General features: G+C 42.0%; 1 protein-coding gene across 1 annotated transcript in view; it reads right to left on the minus strand.

The window, feature by feature from the left end:
- The window catches only part of syt7b (synaptotagmin VIIb), a 91,367-nt gene that overhangs the window by 11,582 nt on the left and 60,815 nt on the right, over nt 1–18,970 (minus strand). Inside the window, exon 7 of the mRNA XM_047158254.2 lies at nt 341–464. Coding sequence (XP_047014210.1) covers nt 341–464 — 124 coding nt within the window. The remainder of the gene's footprint in view (nt 1–340; nt 465–18,970) is intronic.

Consider the following 18,970-nt stretch of genomic DNA (forward strand, 5'->3'; position numbering starts at 1 on the left):
TAAAAAGAAAAAGAAAGAAAGAACACCATGCCACCCACATAATGCCAGGCAGACCTGGTAAAGATGTTTCCTGACTGCCTCCGTGGTGATGTGTTCCTAGTTTAATTACTGGGCTCTCCCTGGAAAACAGCGACACGTGTGTGTGAGTGATTAGAGTGGGAGAGAGCACCGCTCACACCCCTTACTTAGCACATCATGTTACATCCAACTCAAAACCACAACATGTTGGGTACGAATGGATGTAGTAGATGGTCCAGATGTTCCTCTACACACACACACACACACACACACACACACACACACACACACACACACACACACACACGTGTCATTGCCTTACCATGAGCATGTCGCTGGTGACGGAGTTGGCGAGGTCCGAGACGGAGGAGTTAGCGTCAGTGCGGCGGTTGCTCTCATCTGGGGTCTGGCCTTTAGGACTGCTGTTGGCTTTGTTACCGATGGCTCTGCGGGCAAATGCGAACAGTCAGTGGATATGAGCTGCGTTGCTATTCAAGGACACAAATCAGACTTAGGAAATGATTACGCTCTTCCCGGGAGTATGATTTCTGTGATGAACTTATAAATGATGACCTCTGATAGAACATTAAGTTCATACATGCCCAGTGAAACCTTTTATTTATATACAGATACAGGACTGCTCTGAAAGGGTTAAAAGGATCTCTACTGTGTATTACTGCTCTGGTTATAGTACTTAAACACACGGTTCACAGTAAGCGTGTGTGTGGGTCTTTTTTGTACAAATATGTACAACTTCACTACAGGGTGTAAAAAAAAATGATACATTTTCAATCCTGGAAGACTGTAACGCCGATTAAAAGATTTCAAATGATTCCGTTTCAAGAGACCATCAATAATAAAGCAGCTTCCTGACAAACATCTACACTTCAAGCTCCAAACACTTATTCAGCTGCGGCAGTGTCTGAGACAGACGACAATCCCTGACCCAATTTATCAGCTCCGCTCAGTTTCAAATGCTTCAAAGGAAACAGCTTGATAATGATCCGCATATACGAGCAAAAAGCTGTGGATATATCACAGGTAAGCTTTTACTGTAGCTAGCTGAGTGAGCTGGACTAGCTAGCTGGTATGAAAACTCCGTATTAAATTCAAAAGGTCATGCCGATGTTCAGTAACGATGGAGTTAAATGTATAGCTTACCGATAACGCCCAGGATCATGTGTGAGACCTAGCTAGCTATGTAGGAATGAGTATGAGATAGATAACTCACTCCAGCTAAAACGTGGCTAAGCTAATTACGCAGCTAGCGATCAGTTTCTTTATATGCAGCGGATAACAGAGGTGGCTTTCATCCCAATCAGCTATACACATGCAAAAAAGTGATTTATAAAGTATTTATTCAAGCAGATTATATATATATATATATATTTATTTATTTATTTATTTTTTTAAACAGACGACTTGTTTACTCTTACTTGAGTCATTCTTTTGGGATTTTTAACCACAGTAACTGTATTTTCACTCGTCATTTTTGCTCAATTTCTTTCAAAATACAAAATTTGATAGCATTTTGAGATGTTTATAAAGCTGTGAATCTGCACTCCAACTTCATCCTGCAGTAACACAGAGCCGACGGAAGGAGGCGACGAACGTCTGCGGCTAATCTGTGTGTTATTCCTCTGGGAAACCCGGGTTTGTTGGCAAGGCAACAATTAGATAGAACACGCACACACACACACACACACACACACGCGCTTTTATTTCCATCAGCATATATGCCAACGAATCATAATCTAAAAATGTGTGCTTGTGTGTGTGAACCAACACTTCTCACACAGCATTTCTTTGCCCTCACAGTGTTACACACACACACACACACACACATACACATATATATTTTCACACTATTACTGGATTACACAGGCACCAAAGAATCATGATCCAAGTATGTGTGTGTGTGTGTTGATGATGCTGTAGATGAAGCTATATGAACTCACCAGCACTCAAGGTGCAAGGCGCATTCCATTAAACTAGACTTGTGTTGACCCTCGGATATTCACGTACATTACCTAACCATGTTTCATAACCAAACAAACAGCCACCAAAAGCAACTAAAATATTTCAGTGCTAGTGTACTCGTAGCTTCAACGCGTGGTAGGTAGGATTATAGAACAGGCAAAATTAAGTACTAGCTACGTAGCTCTTACTAGTCATAGTTTAGCACACAGCTCTGATTTAAATCTAAACTAAATGATGTCGGGTTTAAGAATACACCAAAGACTGAATTCCAGGAATGTGCCAGTACAGTATGTTACTGAATACTGGTTCTGGGGCCAGCACTGGCGATTGGTATTAGACAACAGCTGAGACTCGGAGTACTGTAAATGGAAAATGTCAAATAGGTGTATTCCAATTTAGCCCCGAAGTTTCCTCGGCAACCGCTCTTCTTTTCAGCTTGCCATGTTACAGAGTCCTAGCAAGAACTAAGCGCTATTATAAAAAAAATAATAATAATCAACACCTTCTGACCAATCAGAATCAAGTATTCAGGAGTGTGGTGAGATGAGAAAACCGAATTCATACAGTTCAATACATTAAGACCTCTTCCATACAAATGAAGGTGTTTTAAGGATCTGCGGTCAGCCTGTACACAGTGAGGCTTTGGAGCGTGACTTGATTTCTCCTTTTATTAGGAAACTAAATTTCTTTAAAAGAATGCATCATTTCCAGATTGCTGGAAGTGTTTTAAATTCTCCAGAGAGATGCGCAAAGACAACTGACGACAAGCAACGACTACCAAACACACAGACACTCACACAAAGAGCACAGATGTCTAGCTGGACAGGACTAAAATGCTCAGCACACTCACAGGTTTGTCCACGAAAAGAAGGCAATTTAGGCTGGAATTCTGTCAGGGGTGAGCGAAAAATGTCCAATTCCATTCTGAAAGCAGCTTTCCATCAGAAATTGCATTAAAGTGCCATTTTCTTTCTGGGGATGATGATGATGATGATACTGTTTGGTCAGTGTTACCAGCGCAGCTGTGTTAAACTACAGAAAAGTACCTCTTTCCCCGTTTCCAGACTAATTCTCAAAAAATAATGGACACCGTAAAACTACCTTCAGCTCCGCGGGTGGGCAAATGCAATCGAGTCCAATGATGATGATGATGATGATGATGATGTGCTGCAGGGTACCGAGCTGCGTAATATCACACAGAAGAATAGATTACATCACAATCAAAAGAATTTCGGGAACACTTGTAATCGCGCTGCTAGATTGGTACTTTCCGTCCCCCCATGACCTTTTAATTGAACTAAGTATTAATTAAAGGATAGAAAGTGACTTGCGCTGAGTTCTTTCCCCCCCTGAAAGTACAACTCTCTCCATCCATAATTTATCACTTCTAATAACATCATGTTAGGGTCAGTGTAGAGTGCACACATAACTTCACATAACATCGCCTTCGTTTATCAACCTTTTAGGAACATTTACTTGCATCTTTCCTGACACGGCTCATCTGCATGTAGTGACATCCACAAATCTCCATAAAAGGTAACGTGCACAGGCATGAACGAACAGTCAGGGTCAAGCCGGAAAAACAGAAGCGGAAGATATTTTGACTCACTTCTATGCCAATTAAAGTATTTAATAATATATTATTATTATTAATCCATCCAGAGAGTGATGCAGCAGCGCTTTAGCCCTTTCATACACGTGTTTTCGGGTTCTTCTCGTGCGTGAGGATCCCGACCATGCGTATGTACAAACCCCCTGGTGAGTATTAGAGACTGTTATTGCCGCTACGCTGATTATGAAGAGCTTCCATCACACTTGTGGATAATCGTATACTCGACGAACCGAAGCTTTGTGCAGGAATGGGTTTTTTTTGTTTGTTTGTTTTTTTTTTAAATGACAACGGGCGAGTGGTAAGTCGTGGTGAGTCAATTTCATTTGCCTAGAGCGATTGGAGTTGATCTCAGTTTCCAAGGGTTTTTACTCTTGGGAGCATTTCAATAAGAAACTGGAGACGGGTTTGTCAGCAGGCTGCACTTAACTTCAACACAGGAGTCGTGCAAATACAACACCAACCTCCAAATTAACAGAAGAGGCATAACGCACATCGCAAATACTTCAATAGAAACAGGGTTTCATTAAAGTGCTATAACTGTATTTGTCAAGTGAAGGGTTTTTCCCCAGGCCACGACACATATCTACTAAATCATCTGGAATCTGATATCAATTGTACTTCCAGTTCTTCTTCCTTTCTGACAGAACAGCCTTAAAAAAACGATTTTTTCCCCCACCGAATTAAAACAATAAAAAAGTATTCTAGTACAGCCAGACGTGCTGCTGATTTTTCAAAGTGAACTTAAGGGGGATACTCCTACTTCATTCAGCGTGCGTTTTGTCAGAGGTCCGCTTGAACTAAATGTTAACAATGCAAAAAAAAAAAAAACCCAGAATGAAAGCCAGTAACCGCAAGCGTCCAGCAGTTTAGCATTCGCCGATTGAGATCATGCGAATAGAGCTTATTTCCTTCACGATTAGCACCATTTGGTTAAACAACCTCTTTGAGACAACAGTTTGAATATAAAGGACTCCCGACTGCAAAGTATGCAATATTTGTTTGAGTCAGCCTCATGTCACTTGGTAATGAGTAAGCCGTTAAGACATTAATTATGAAATACCCAGTGACGGGATTTACGTATGCAAGAACGAGCGCAAAGTAATAAAGAGTGGATTTGCTCTTCTAAATGTAAACATTCCTTCAGTGCATAAAATGAGGATATTTCAATGACATTTTATTCATTTATTGTTTTTGCTTCAGGACATGTCCGAACTTCAGGGTTTTTGCTTGGACGCTCAGTTCTATGCTCAGTGTGGGAGGGAAAGTTGTTGCTGTATTGTTCCTTCAGGGTGACGTGTGATTATGCAATGATATCGCGCTATGAAGCCAACGCTTTCTCTTGCTTTTCAGAGATTAGTAACCTTAAGTAACCTACTTCGAAGGTTCTGGGACAATGCTCCCTGAGATCAAGACATGGTCTGGTGTTAGGATCATTCTTTATGGAATGATCCTAACACAGTTAGGTCCCACAGTTATGGAACAGTCTTCCTATTAGTGTTCGGGACTCAGACACAGTCTCAGTGTTTAAGTCTAAGCTTAAAACGTATTTGTTTACTCAAGCCGACCCTGACTAGATTCTGTTCTACTTTCTCCCTCTCTCCTTTCGCCGAGCCCCACACGAATTTATGGAGATACTAGAGATCCAGATCCTTTCTGCCTCTGGATGGAGCTCAAATCTTCTTTAATTCCAGACTGCTGGGACTACGGCTGCTCCTAACGCCATACAGACTTCATATAAATTCATAATGAACTTTTTCACACTATCTGTTGTTACCCAGATGAGGATGGGTTCCCTTCTGAGTCGGGTTCCTCTCAAGGTTTCTTCCTCTTAAAACATCTTAGGGAGTTTTTCCTTGCCACCGTCGCCACTCAGTGGCTTGCTCAGTTGGGATAAATTCACACCTTTAATATCTGTATACCGTGTTGATATTTCTGTAAAGCTGCTTTGAGACAATGTCTATTGTAAAAAGCGCTGTACAAATAAAATTGAATTGAATTGAATTGAATTTATCAACATCATCCTTTTTTATGCATTGCAACAGTGACTGCGTTTACATGGACAGCAGTAATGTAATTATTGACCTTACTCTGAGTAAGATAATAATGTGATTAAGGTGTGTACACGAGTCGCTTTTAGAATACTCCTGTCATGTTCCCGTTTTACATGTTTTAGAACATAATTAGATTAACCGCACACGTCATTACGTCACCGCGCCACGCCGTCCGACTCCCTCCAGAATTTCACGTATCGACATACAGTTCATCTTCGTTATGGTACCGTATATAGATTTGGGTGTTTTTTTAAATTTTTTTTAGGAACGCTTTAAGTGCAGTTAATTATTTGTCATGCTGCACGTGCAAATAGACGACTGCTTGAAGCCGTGGGCTGCGTCCCGAACCGCATACCTACAGCCGTACTCTCTTGTTCGCCGTAAAATGTTCAGCACTGCCGTGCGTGATCGTGTCCTGTCATAAATTCATATGAAAACTCTCACACGACGTTCATAATGTGATTAAGGTGTTTACATGTCTGTAATACACGTCCATAATGCGACTAAAACAGGAATAATCCACACGTCTTAATTCGATTAGAGCTTAATTCGAGTGTGACCTTAATCAGATTAAAGTAAGTAAAAATTGCTGTTTACATGGTAGTTTCTTAATCAGAGTATCATCTCAATCGGGTTAAGAGTGGATTATTGTTGTCCATGTAAACACACTGAGTGTGATGTGAATTTCCATCCATCCATCCATTTCTTACACAGAATCGCACACCCATTCACACCCCACGGACAATTTGGAAATGCCAATTAGCCTACAACACACGTCTTTGGACTGGGGGAGGAAACCGGAGTATGCAGAGGAAGCCCCCACAGGGAGAACATGCAAACTCCGCGCACACTAGAGGCAGAGGTAGGAATCGAACCCCCAACCCTCCCCCCCGTGCTTCGGGGGTTTCCTCAGGGTACTGAGGGATGAAGGATGACGGGCATTTCCAAATTGTCCGTAGTGTGCGATTGTGTGCACAAGTGTGCCCTGCGACGGGTTTGGCACCCCGTCCATCAAAACGTTCACTCCTTTATGTATTTCTTTCCTGTCATTTCTACATGATACATTATTAAGGTACTTGTGCATATTACAGAGATCCTCAAGCTTTCCCTCCATTTCTGCACTCCGCTGCATGCGGCACTGAAATCAGGAGATTATAACCCGAGACCACACATCCTGCAACATACGCCTGGTTTAACCCAGTTTCAGACGCACACAATGGATGATTTGTTTTTTATATACGAAGATAACAAGCTGTCAAGCAAATCGTTAAATCATTTACTCCGTTGTCTTCATCGGGTCCGATTCGGCATGCCGCACCGATCGTCAGTTCGCTCAGCGCAAAGAGCTGCAGGAACTGAAAAACGCACATAAACAGGAAGTAAATTTCTGTTCATGATTATAAGCATTGTTACGAGGCGTGCGAGGAGGGGTGTGTGTGTGTGTGTGTGTGTGTGTGTGTGTGTGTGTGTGTGTGTGTGTGTGTGTGTGTGTGTGTGTGTGTGTGTGTGTGTGTGTGTGTGTGTGTGTGGGAGAGAATTATAGTTATTCAAGATGAGCACTTGTGTAAGAGGAGTGGGCGTTTAGGTTTTAATCCTTCATCGAAACCAAGGGTGCGCCCCCAAAAGCTTGTGTTCGAGACAACATGCTTTTCTGGCATCTCCGTGTTAATATCAGATTATAGCTAAAGATAAAGGGTGGAAAACCATGAGGCGAGAAAAAGAAGGGACTGTATACAGTAGTAGGAGGGAGAACTGAGAAACGAGATAAGCACTACTTAATCCTACACACAACGAGTCTGGCGTAACACATCTGAAGTGTCTGCTTTCGGATATTCCGCGAGTAGGATGTAGTAGTGTATAGAATCAAGACAATGAAGAGAGGTCTTATCAGAGGTGAAGCGCAGCACGAATATCATGTGTTGGCATTCCTCTTGCTATATTGCTCTGCATAAACCAGATCCCAAAATCTCCACCACTTCAGTGAAATTGGCGATTAGCCTCATAGTTCACAAAAGTATGTGGTATTAGTACTGGTGTTTGCTACGCTTATTTGGTAACCCAGCATTCTCCAATATATCAGAGCTTATAGATTAGGGGGAATATTCCACCTCCTGCTTGTGGTAGACTACAGCCATAGCCGTTTTCACAAGCTAATGCGCTAGTACACTAGCAACTAGCATGGAGAAGTGTGCCAGTGAAAGGAGTGTTAAGAAACTTTTTCATTTTGGACTGACCCACTTTAGTTTTTTATGCGTTACATTTTCATCCAAGATACCTGGAAGCGCAATAACTCAAGAACGAGTGGTTGAATGTTTGTAGGAGTTATATAGAATTATCAGTGTAACCTGCGATTAGAAATATTTAAAATAGTTGTTGTGTTTTGTTTCCTTCCTGTTTGTCATACAAAGATGTTACATACACGTTCATGTTCAAGAACTCAATACTTATTTTTGGCTAGCTGTGATTATCACCATCGGTTCACACCATGCCGCAATTACCAGATGACAATCCGGACATTCTCCTCGTACCTGTTCATGTCTTCGCACTCAGAATTCAATTAATCCGTACAAGATGATAGCGGCGGCTGTGGCTCAGTTGGTAGAGCGGGTTGTCCACTAATCGTAGGGTTGGCGGTTCGATTCCCGGCCCACGTGACTCCACATACCTTGGGCAAGACAATGAACCCCAAGTAGCTCCCGATGGCAAGTTAGCGCCTTGCATGGCAGCTCTGCTACCATTGGTGTGTGTGTGTGTGTGTGTGTGTGTGTGTGTGTGTGTGTGTGTGTGTGTGAGAATGGGTGAATGAGACACAGTGTAAAGCGCTTTGGATAAAAGCGCTATATAAGTGTGCCATAAAAGATGATGATTTTGACGACTGCACAATGACATGAAACTGTATCGCATGTCTTTACTTTATTTTCAGATTCATCTTGCATCATTAAGACTATTAATAATAGTAAATTTATCCGAAATATTAAACAGAAATGTTCCAAGATAACCACTTAACTACACTGTTACTGCTGAAGCCGCCGCCATTTTGAGCATTTCCACATGACGTTGCAGCGCTCAGGTGGTACAAGTCGGAGATTTTTACAATTACAAGTTCGACAAGGACGTGATCGCTTTTTTTCAAACCAGATGCTCGTAATTACGGTAATTACGACATGGCATGGACGCAGCTTGCGTTCAAAACTAGATTGTGAAATGGATCCAAACAGAGTCAAAGTCACAGCGAGTTCGAAATGTCCGAAATCTTCGATAGCTGCATTCATGTTTGAAGTATATTTAAGGGAATTCCATGCATACTGGAGCTATCCCAGGGGACTTGGGGCATGAGCCGGGACACACCCTGTACTGTATGGGGGGTGCAAATTCATCGCAGGGTACAATCGCACTCGCACACTACGGACAATTTGGAAACGCCAGACAACGCATGTCTTTGGACGAGGGGAGGAAACCGGAGTACCCCGAGAAAACCCCTTGAAGCACGGGGAGAACATGCGAACTCCGCCCACACAGGGCGGAAGTGGAATTCGAACCCCCAACCCTGGAGGTGTGAGGCGAATGTCATGTGCAAGTGTTGCAAAATAATATCGTAAAATGGGCAAAACAACAGAACACAGAAAGATCTGACTTTAGCCGCTTGCTGCTTTTTAGAAGTCACATTTGCTTGCTGGAGTAGCTGCAGCACTTACGGTATTTTTATGAGAAACGGTTTAAAAATAGAGCAGCTCAGGGCGACGGTGCTGCCGACACGGCTGTGTTTCACCTCTGATCACACGTCAGTGTTAGTTAGCTGGACACCTGCCAATGCACACCTCATTTTCATTTCCATTCAATTACCTTCCTCTGCCATGTAGAGATGCACACACACACACACACACACACACACACACACACACACACACAACACGAGGAGAGTCTTGAAGGGTGTGGGATTATGTAACCGCTGTCTTTTGGTACTTTTTTGTTTTTTTTAACTTCAGCTGCGGCATAAAAAGGCTACAAATCTAAAAACGGCTTTATTTGTAGTTATTTTGTTTTACACTATTGTAAGTGGCAATTTATTACAATTTCATCCATTCTTAATATGTATTATAATAAAATAAATGCCATGTACCGTGTGTTTTGTGGACCACAAGATACAGTTTCTTGTACCTCTGCCAGGCAGTGTTGTGATGAAGCTGCATAATTGCATAGTACAGTATAAATATATACACGTGTGTGGATATGAATCATATTACATAGATGCATATTTCTGACCTTCTATGTTTGTATTTTAAGCTACAAATACTATCCACGATAAATAAATAAATAAATGAATGAATGAATAAAGACCCTAGCAGAAAATAGCATCATTATAGTAATTACATGGTTTTACAGTTAAACATTGGTGTGTAATGACTGCTTAGTAAGGATGGACAAATAGGATTTCTTGACAGAAAAATTTGCACCAGAACATCATAATAATAGTAATAATAGTAAATAATAATAACACCTTCATGACAGTTTTATCTTGCCCTGCGTTTCAGATTCCTAGATATAAAGTTATATATAAATGGAGAGCTACGGCATGTGAAGGCTAAGCACTGGGTCTTCCACACGGTGTTGACCTGGTATTCTCATATGTGTTTTCTGAAGCGTACAGCTTAGCGCACGTTAGTCTGAGTGTTAGAGACAGATTTTACGAGGCATGCATGCAGGGCAGAGCTTGCTAAACCTGCTGCTGTCACGCTTGGCCTGCATTTATTTCCATATCATAAGGATGAAGATAGCAAGCATTCCCTCCCTGGGTATTGCCTGTGTGTGTGTGTGTGTGTGTGTGTGTGTGTGTGTGTGACAGAGATAGTATGTATGAAAAAGATGGGGGAACAATTCTGACAGTGACTTAAGCTGCCTGTCTCAGCTCTGCTGCTTCTGCTTATGAAATGATACACAATCCAGTGTGTAGGGAAGGGACACTTAAGGGATAGACAGACAGAGAGAGTGAAACAGAGAGAAAACCTTTCCCTAGAACCTTTTTGCCAATTTCTTGTCTGTTCCACGCTTTGCGAATGACTAGGAACCCTGGCGGTTATCCGGTTTCATAGACCCACACGTAAATACCATTCTGTGTCTTCCATTCGCTTTGTTATTAGGACATGGTGAATACTCTACTCGATGGGGACGGTGATAAAGTCCATAGACACAAATGACGGGCCATTATCTGTAGTTATCATCATCTGCATCGCCCAGTGAGAGAGAAAAGGGAATCAGGAAGAGAGTTTGTGTCAATTCAAGTTGTGACAGAGCGCATCAAGTGCAAGTCGTAGGCCACAATGAGGAAGCTCTGGTGATATGGGTGACACTGAAGGTCAGCATATATGTGTCTATTTGCACAGTAAAGGCTCTCAAGATTTGGTTGGCCACTCTAGCGGTTGAAGTGGCGGGGGAGTACGTGGAGTCAGAGCAGGGGTTCAGTTAACCAATCTGCACGTCATGAAAAGAATGAGGGGTCCATTGTGTGGAGGGAAAACCGACACTAGCTCCAGAACCATAACATGGCATAGGCAGGGAAAACCACTCGACCACTCTAGCAGCATGTAACCAAAGGCCTGATAAGTTGGCTGGATGGTGGGGGTTTGTGGAATACTCTGTGCAGCAACACTGAGGGAGAACCGGATCCAGCCCTGAGATGCACGTTAGCGGAACTGAGTTAATATAGCAGATTCGGCAGTGAACAGAGATCAGCAGAGCGAGTGAAAAACCACACAACCACGCTAACAGCTATCACAGAGCAAGTTTGTAGAGATAAGGGAACACAGTGTGACATTTTATTTACTTGGCTTGTGCCTGCAGTGTGTTGGGCAGATAGCAAAATGAATGAAACAAAGATCATGCCTTTGGAGCCCGCTCAATGCTCAACACACACACACACACACACACACACACACACACACACACTGCTCATCATAAATTCAACAATTTGAAGCCGATCGATCGAGGTTTACATTAGTTAGTCTTCTTAGTTGTAAATTTATACATGCTCAGGAGCACGATTTTTTGAACTGATACCAAATTTCTTGTGTAAATGCTCAAATAAATCTGTCTGTATTCAGCATGACAAGTGAGGCCCACTGTCTGGTGACGTCTGAGAACCAGAAAGAAGTCTGATCTTACACCAGGGGGCCACACGTCCCCAGTACCCCTATAGCAAGACGCCGCTCTGTAGGCTTTAAGGGAGGTATCCATTACTATCCAATGGGGCATCACTTAGTTAATTGTTAGGGCGGAACGGTATCCATCCCACTCAGGAAGGTGCTGATCTCATTTCTTGCAGCATAGTACATATTCTAACAATCCAGAGCCAAGGCCAGGGAGCAGACAAGTAGGCTACACCGACCGTCTGTTAGCTGCTCTGAGTCGTCACCTAGGTTCCACAATCGAGACTGTGTCTGTTCCCAGAGCTAAACAATAATGTAGAAATATTCAGAAAGTTTGTTTCAGTGACCTAGTTAACATAAAATTTGATCATACTGAATGCACAGCCTTTGATCTGAAGCTAGGATTGTTAAACAGAAAAATGGATTAAACCAAATGAATACACAGCACTAAATGAAGCCCGTCCTCCTGGACAAAGTTATATACATCAGCCCTGTCTGACTGGGAGAAGAGATGTCGCACTCATTTATAATGATAATCTAGGCGTCACACACAAACCTAGTCATAAATTGAACTCTTTTGAAGTTCTTTATGACAGTGTAGAGTCTAGAGTCTACTGAGTTGATTCTGCTAATTATTATTTACAGAGCTCCAAGGGAAATTCCTTGGTGAATTTACAGATTGAATCTCGAACCTGGTTGTTTCTCTAGAGAAAGCATTAATTATTGGTGATATTAATAGTCATTTTGAGGACCCAGAAGACCCTCTGAGAACATCGGTTGGGTCCATTCTAGATTCAGTAGGGGTCAATCAGAATGTAATCGGACCCACTCATAATGTTGGTCACATTGTGATACTAACATCCATCCATCTTCTACCGCTTACTCCTTTTCAGGGTCACGGGGGAACAAGGCGGGGTACACCCTGGACAGGGTGCCAATCCATCGCAGGCACAATCACATACACGGACACTTTAGACACGCCAATCAGCTGACCATGAATGTCTTTGGACTGGGGGAGGAAACCAGAGTACCCGGAGGAAACCCCCACAGCACGGGGAGGACATGCAAACTCCGCACACACATGGCCCTGGGGTTGTGAGGCGAACGTGCTAACCACTAAGCCACCGCGCGCCCCTGATACTAACATACGGATTAAAAAAAGAAAATATAGTCACACTTCCACAGTCTGAAGCTATATCATCTTGTTTAAATTGCATAGCGATCATAATATATGCACCTCGCCATGCTACCGTGTAAAATGTACATTCTAGTCAGCTAGTGCACAGAGTTTTATCAATAACCTCCCAGAGATATCACTTATGATTGGATCACCGTCTGATCCCAAAGAACTTGATCAAGCGACTGAATGCTTAGAGTCAACATTCTGCTACATGCTAGATAAGGTAGCTCCAGTCAAATGAAAAATCATTCGAAAGAAAAAGCTAGCACCCTGGTATAACCATCACACACACACACCTTAAAACAGACCACTCAACAATTAGAACGTAAATGGCGTCAAACCAAATAGTATTTCAAGGGAACAGTCCTCTCCTGGCTCAGGTCTTATTTGACTGATCGTTATCAGTTTGTAGATGTAAATGGAGACTTCTCTATGCATACTGAGGTAAAGTTTGGTGTTCCACAGGGTTCTGTTTTTCTTTATATATGCTACCCCTAGGTCAAATTATTCGTAAACATGGAATTAGCTTCCACTGTTATGCTGATGATACACAGCTGTATGTTTCAGTGATGCCAGAGGACAGACAGAAGCTTAGTAAAGTTGAGGATTGTGTAAAGGACATTAGACGTTGGATGCTTATTAACTTCCTCTTACTTAATTCTGATCAGACAGAAGTACTTGTACTAGGACCACGTGTAGCTAGAAGTATTCTTTCTGATCTCACAGTAACTCTGGATGGACTTTCTGTGTCATCATGTGCAGCAGTAAAAGACCTCGGAGTGATTATTGACTCCAGCCTATCATTTGATGCTCATGTAGATAATATTACTAGGATAGCCTTCTTTCATCTCAGAAATATTTCTAAGATAAGAAATATAATGTCACTACATGATGCAGCAATATTGGTTCATGCTTTCGTCATCCCTAGACTAGATTACTGTAATGTCTTACTGTCTGGATGTTCCAGTAGGAATATAAATAAGCTCCAGTTAGTCCAGAATGCAGCTGCTAGAGTCCTAACTAGAACTAGAAGATACGACCATATCACACCGATATTATCAATACTGCATTGGCTCCCAGTGAAATCTCGCATTGATTATAAAATACTATTACTGACCTATAAAACACTGAATAGTCTCGTGCCACAGTACCTGAGTGAACTTTTGGTCTTCTATGATCTGCCACGCCTACTTCAATCAAAAGATGCAGGCTATTTGTTGGTACCTGGAATAGTGAAAACTACAGCAGGGGGAAGAGCTTTCTCTTATAGAGCCCCACAATTATGGAACAGTCTTCCAATTAGTGATCGGGACTCAGACACAGTCTCAGTGTTTACGTCCAGGCTGACATATTTGTTTACTCAAGCTTTTTATGAATAGTTTTTCTCTTTGGTAAAGGAGCCGATCTAGAGGATCACAGACAGAGCGTTGTGGTGAACTGGGATGTTTCGATGCTGGATTTATATATTTCTGTAAAGCTGCTTTGGGAAAATGTCCATTGTTAAAAGCGCTACACAAATAAAACTGAATTAAACTCCCAGCTGAAATCGCTCTGTTGAGAGCATCCTGCTTCATATTTCGTCACCATCCTCCTGCCCTTCCTCAACTCAAGGTGCTACAGAGCCCAGTCACATTCTATGATTTATTTATGTTTGTTTTTTTATTTATTTATTACATTTTCTATCTGATATGATCAGTATGCTTATCAAAAACATTAGTTGTAGGTATTGATTTCAGCAAACTGGATGCGCCACTCAACAATTCAGTGAACAAATCTGAACAATATATTCAAGCTGGATGGTTTCATATGTCTTGAGTCACTGATATGATACTTAAAGATGGAACCTCTAAACTCATCCCAACCACATGAGTTGGGAATATGTTTAAATTATATATAAATATATATAAAAGCCTTCAGACGGTTCACCAATTGGCCTCACTGCACTGTGAACAGAACAACATCATTAGCTCTATAGAGCTCTGATATGAAGCTCTATAGTTTCACTTTGATTGCAAACCATTAACTCGCAGGCAAACAGCTGTGCCAGGAAAACAAACTGGTTCATAACAACACACACATTTAATGCACTCGATTTTATCATAATTACACTCCCACTCAGCACTGAAAGCAGCGAAGTGAGCTGCAGCAGATTAGATATTGAGATATGCGATTCATTTTAAACTGGGACACACACCATGGGGCAAGGAAAAAAGGGGGCAGTGGGATTGAGGCTTGAATGATGGAGAAGAGTATTTTATTTTAACACTGAGTAGCTGAGGTTTAAATAAGAGCCGAGTTCCCAGTGGAGAAGGAACTGAGAGAGTCTTACTTACTCCTGCTCTCTTTGGGTGTTAAGTTGTGTCTTACTTAGTCTTGCTCTCGTTTTCTGCCTCTGGCCCACTCGTTCACTATGATCTTTTAGGTACATACGTATACCTTTATAATGTGAATTGATGCCTTACATAACAATATTGCTGTCAATCATTTCTTTTTCTTTTTTTAATTGTGAAAGAATTATTGTTATGATTCATGAAATTCAAAAGAATACCCCCCCACCCACCGCCCTACCCCACATTTGGTGCTTAGCTGTTCTAAGGCCAGACGTGTTTAATTCTCTCGTTACTTCACTGAGGGGTAAGTAAATAAAAGGCCTAGAGTTGATTTCAAGTGTGGCATTTGCATTCGGATTCTGTTGCGGTTAACTCTCAATATGAAGTCCATATTAAGTCATCGTTTTTTTGCAACATCAAAACAAACCCTTCACACAGGTAGCAAAAACATTCAGTGTGACCAAATCAACCAGTTGGTACACTTCTTAAAAAGAAAGAACGCACTTTTGAGCTCAGGATCACCCAACGGCCTACAAGACCATGGGAAAAACAACTGTGGTGGATGACAGAAGAACTCTTTCCCCGGTGAAAAAAAATCCCTTCACAACAGTTGGCCAGATCAAGAACACCCTCCAGGAGGTAGGTCTTATCCGTGTCAGAGTCAACAATCCAGAGAAGCCTTCCCGAGAGTGAATACACAGGGTTTAGCACGACATCTTTTGTTCTGGAACAACATCCTATGGACAGATGAGATAAAGATAAACTTGTACCAGAATGATGGGAAGAGAAAAGTACTGGAGGAGGAAAGTCTGCCCATGATCTGAAGCATACCACTTCATCTTGTGGCGTGGGTGTGTATGGCTGCCAATGGAACTGGTTCCCTTTTGTATTTCCTGATGATGATGATGATGATGATGATGATGTGACAAAATCAGTGTGTAGCGCTATGTTATCTGCTCAGATTCAGCCAAATGCTACAGTGCTGATAGACAATGATCTGAAGCAAACCTAAGACATTTGCAATGGCCAAGTCACCTGACCCGAATCCGATTGAGCTGAACTAAAAACCTGAAGGTTAAATGCGCCGAGAATGAGCAGGAACTGAAAACAGCTGATCAGAGCATGACCAAGGAAGAAACCCAGTGTCTGGTGATGTCAGATATTGGTTCCAGACTTCAGACAGCCATTGACTCCAAAGAATTTGCAACCAAGTAATAAAAGAGACAATTTAATTTATGATGTTTTGTTTAAACTTGAACTTTTAAGGACACACGCTTAAAATCTGTATACTGTGTTTATATGTTTCTGTAAAGCTGCTTTGAGACAATGTCCACTGTTAAAAGCCCTTTACAAATAAAGTTGGATTGAATTACTTTTGGCCCCTTTAAAAAGGGGGTGGGGTGATGGAGCTGTTATTACTCCACTGCTCACCTGATTTGGACGCGAGTATCCTCAAAATATCCATTCTCCAATATACTGCGATAGACAGCTGCAAAAACAATTACATGGTCAGTGTCCGAATATTTATGACCCTTGTGTATATAAAATGCGTATTGCATTTATTTCCATTGTGCACATCTCATTCACATCTCAAATTCCACCTCCACTCCATAATTCAGTTCCGCAAGGAAAGATTCGGTTGAGCAGAAATCTCAAGTTCAACACTGGTTATTACTGACAGTGACTCAGAAAACTCCAGCCTCATGAGGACAGAAACAGATTTTTGAAATGAACCTGGAGAACTGTGCAAAAATGGCTTCAAGTGTTTGGACTAAGAATAAACATAACAAGTCTTCTGGCTCAGCAGGGATGCTCCTAGAGCGGCACATCTGCACTGTGAATTAATATAATAATGCTAGGTGTAAAAATTAGCATGCTAACAGAGCCTGGGATTCCTCAAACAGCATCGCAGAGCACATATATCTGCGAAGCAGGAACGGCAGTGGGCTGTTAATCACAGGTTGCCACCAGTTGCAGCCACTCCAAGCTCTCTGGAGGCTGAGAACAAACATACGCCGTCAAGATGATTCCCAGCTGAAGAAGATTAGATATAGGAGTTGCTTCCTCATCCTCCTCCTCACACGCACCTGTCTTATAGAAATGAACATTCCTCCTGGGCCTATTAACATCTGGTTTCTGGTGTGTGTTCATGCCGCTGAACGTAAAAACAACCTCATCTATGCCTTTGCCTCTAGCTGCAATTACTGCAACTCCTGTCTAATCTCTGCTATCAGATCCGTCCTGCATTTCTGGCACTTCCATATCAACCTCTCCACATTCTACGATCCTCTACTTGTCCACCACGCTCAACTGTCCTTCCCTCGAACCTCTGAGTGAATAAACCAGACGTTCAGCAGCTGAGAAATCAAACACTCCAAGGTCTTCGTCAAATCCAAGGTTTTTCTGTTGCCCAGCAACTCTACAATGCACAATCTCACTCAACTCACCATCTAACAGTATATCTACAGTAGCTGATATCCACTGGATCCTGTGTAATAACACATTTGATCTATGCTGTACTGTATGTACTGTAAATGTAAGGAAGGAATTATCATCAACATTATTATTATTATCATTAATAATAATAATAAGCAGTAAATCTGTAATAATTTTGCCAAGGAATCAACAAGTATACTGGTAGATCATATATATAAAAAAAATCATTTAAAAACCAAACAACCGAAGTACCCCAAGTGTAAAGGAGAAGGAATAAGTGTAAGACATGCTAGATATTCAATATGCATAATTTAGTATATACAGTATAGTGGGAAGGGGGTTCGAATCCCGCCTCTGCCCTGTGTTCTACCCAGGTTTCCTCCCCAGGTACTCCAGTTTCCTCCCCCAGTCTAATGACATGCATCTTAGGCTGATCGGCATTTCCAAATTGTCCGTAGTGTTTGTGAATGGGCTGGCCCCCCGCCTCGTGCCCCAAGTTCCCTGGGAAAGGCTCCAGGCTCCCTGCGACCCTGTGTAGAATAAGCGGTACAGGAAGTGGATGGGTGGATGGAAATGGCAATCAATATAGTTATATACAGGATTGTGCAAAAGTTTTGGTGTAAAGCAACGATAGATGCCTTCAAAACGAATCCATTTAAAACACTTTTACATTGTCTAAAAAGTGTAGCTACTTTCTTTACTGACGTACAAAACATTTTCTGTCTTTAATGAACGTGCTGGAAAAGTAATATTCGGAAATTATTTGACGCGAAATGTCAAAGTACTGCATGTTCTCCTTGGCATCCCGTCGTGCGTTCTGTTACGGCTCATGAACCCATCATGAGCTCTTGGGTTGCTTTCAGACCCCCAGTATCGCCTTCTTTCGCCCGGTGGCTTTGGGGCAGGTGTGGAATTGTCCTTCAAACTTGGGTCTGGACCAAATCAAGATGTGGTACTGGAATGCTGCCAAACAAACGGTCCAATTTAAGTTCCAACACAAAGGAAGTCCTGAGCATTATGGGGCTGTCGGTTTCAACTTCCCCCGATTAGTGTGACTGAACTACAGCCACAAAACTGTAGCGACGGAATGGGACACGCGAGTGAAATTTGTGGACTTGTGTTTATCGACATGGGAAAGGAGAAAGGCTGGAAGTCACTGAAGCATCGCAAAATCAAGCATTATTGGCCGCAACAATCACAAAAAAACCCTACAGGTCTGT

The sequence above is a fragment of the Ictalurus punctatus genome, chromosome 10 (genome assembly GCF_001660625.3).
Source record: "Ictalurus punctatus breed USDA103 chromosome 10, Coco_2.0, whole genome shotgun sequence".
Classification (NCBI taxonomy): Eukaryota; Metazoa; Chordata; class Actinopteri; order Siluriformes; family Ictaluridae; genus Ictalurus; species Ictalurus punctatus.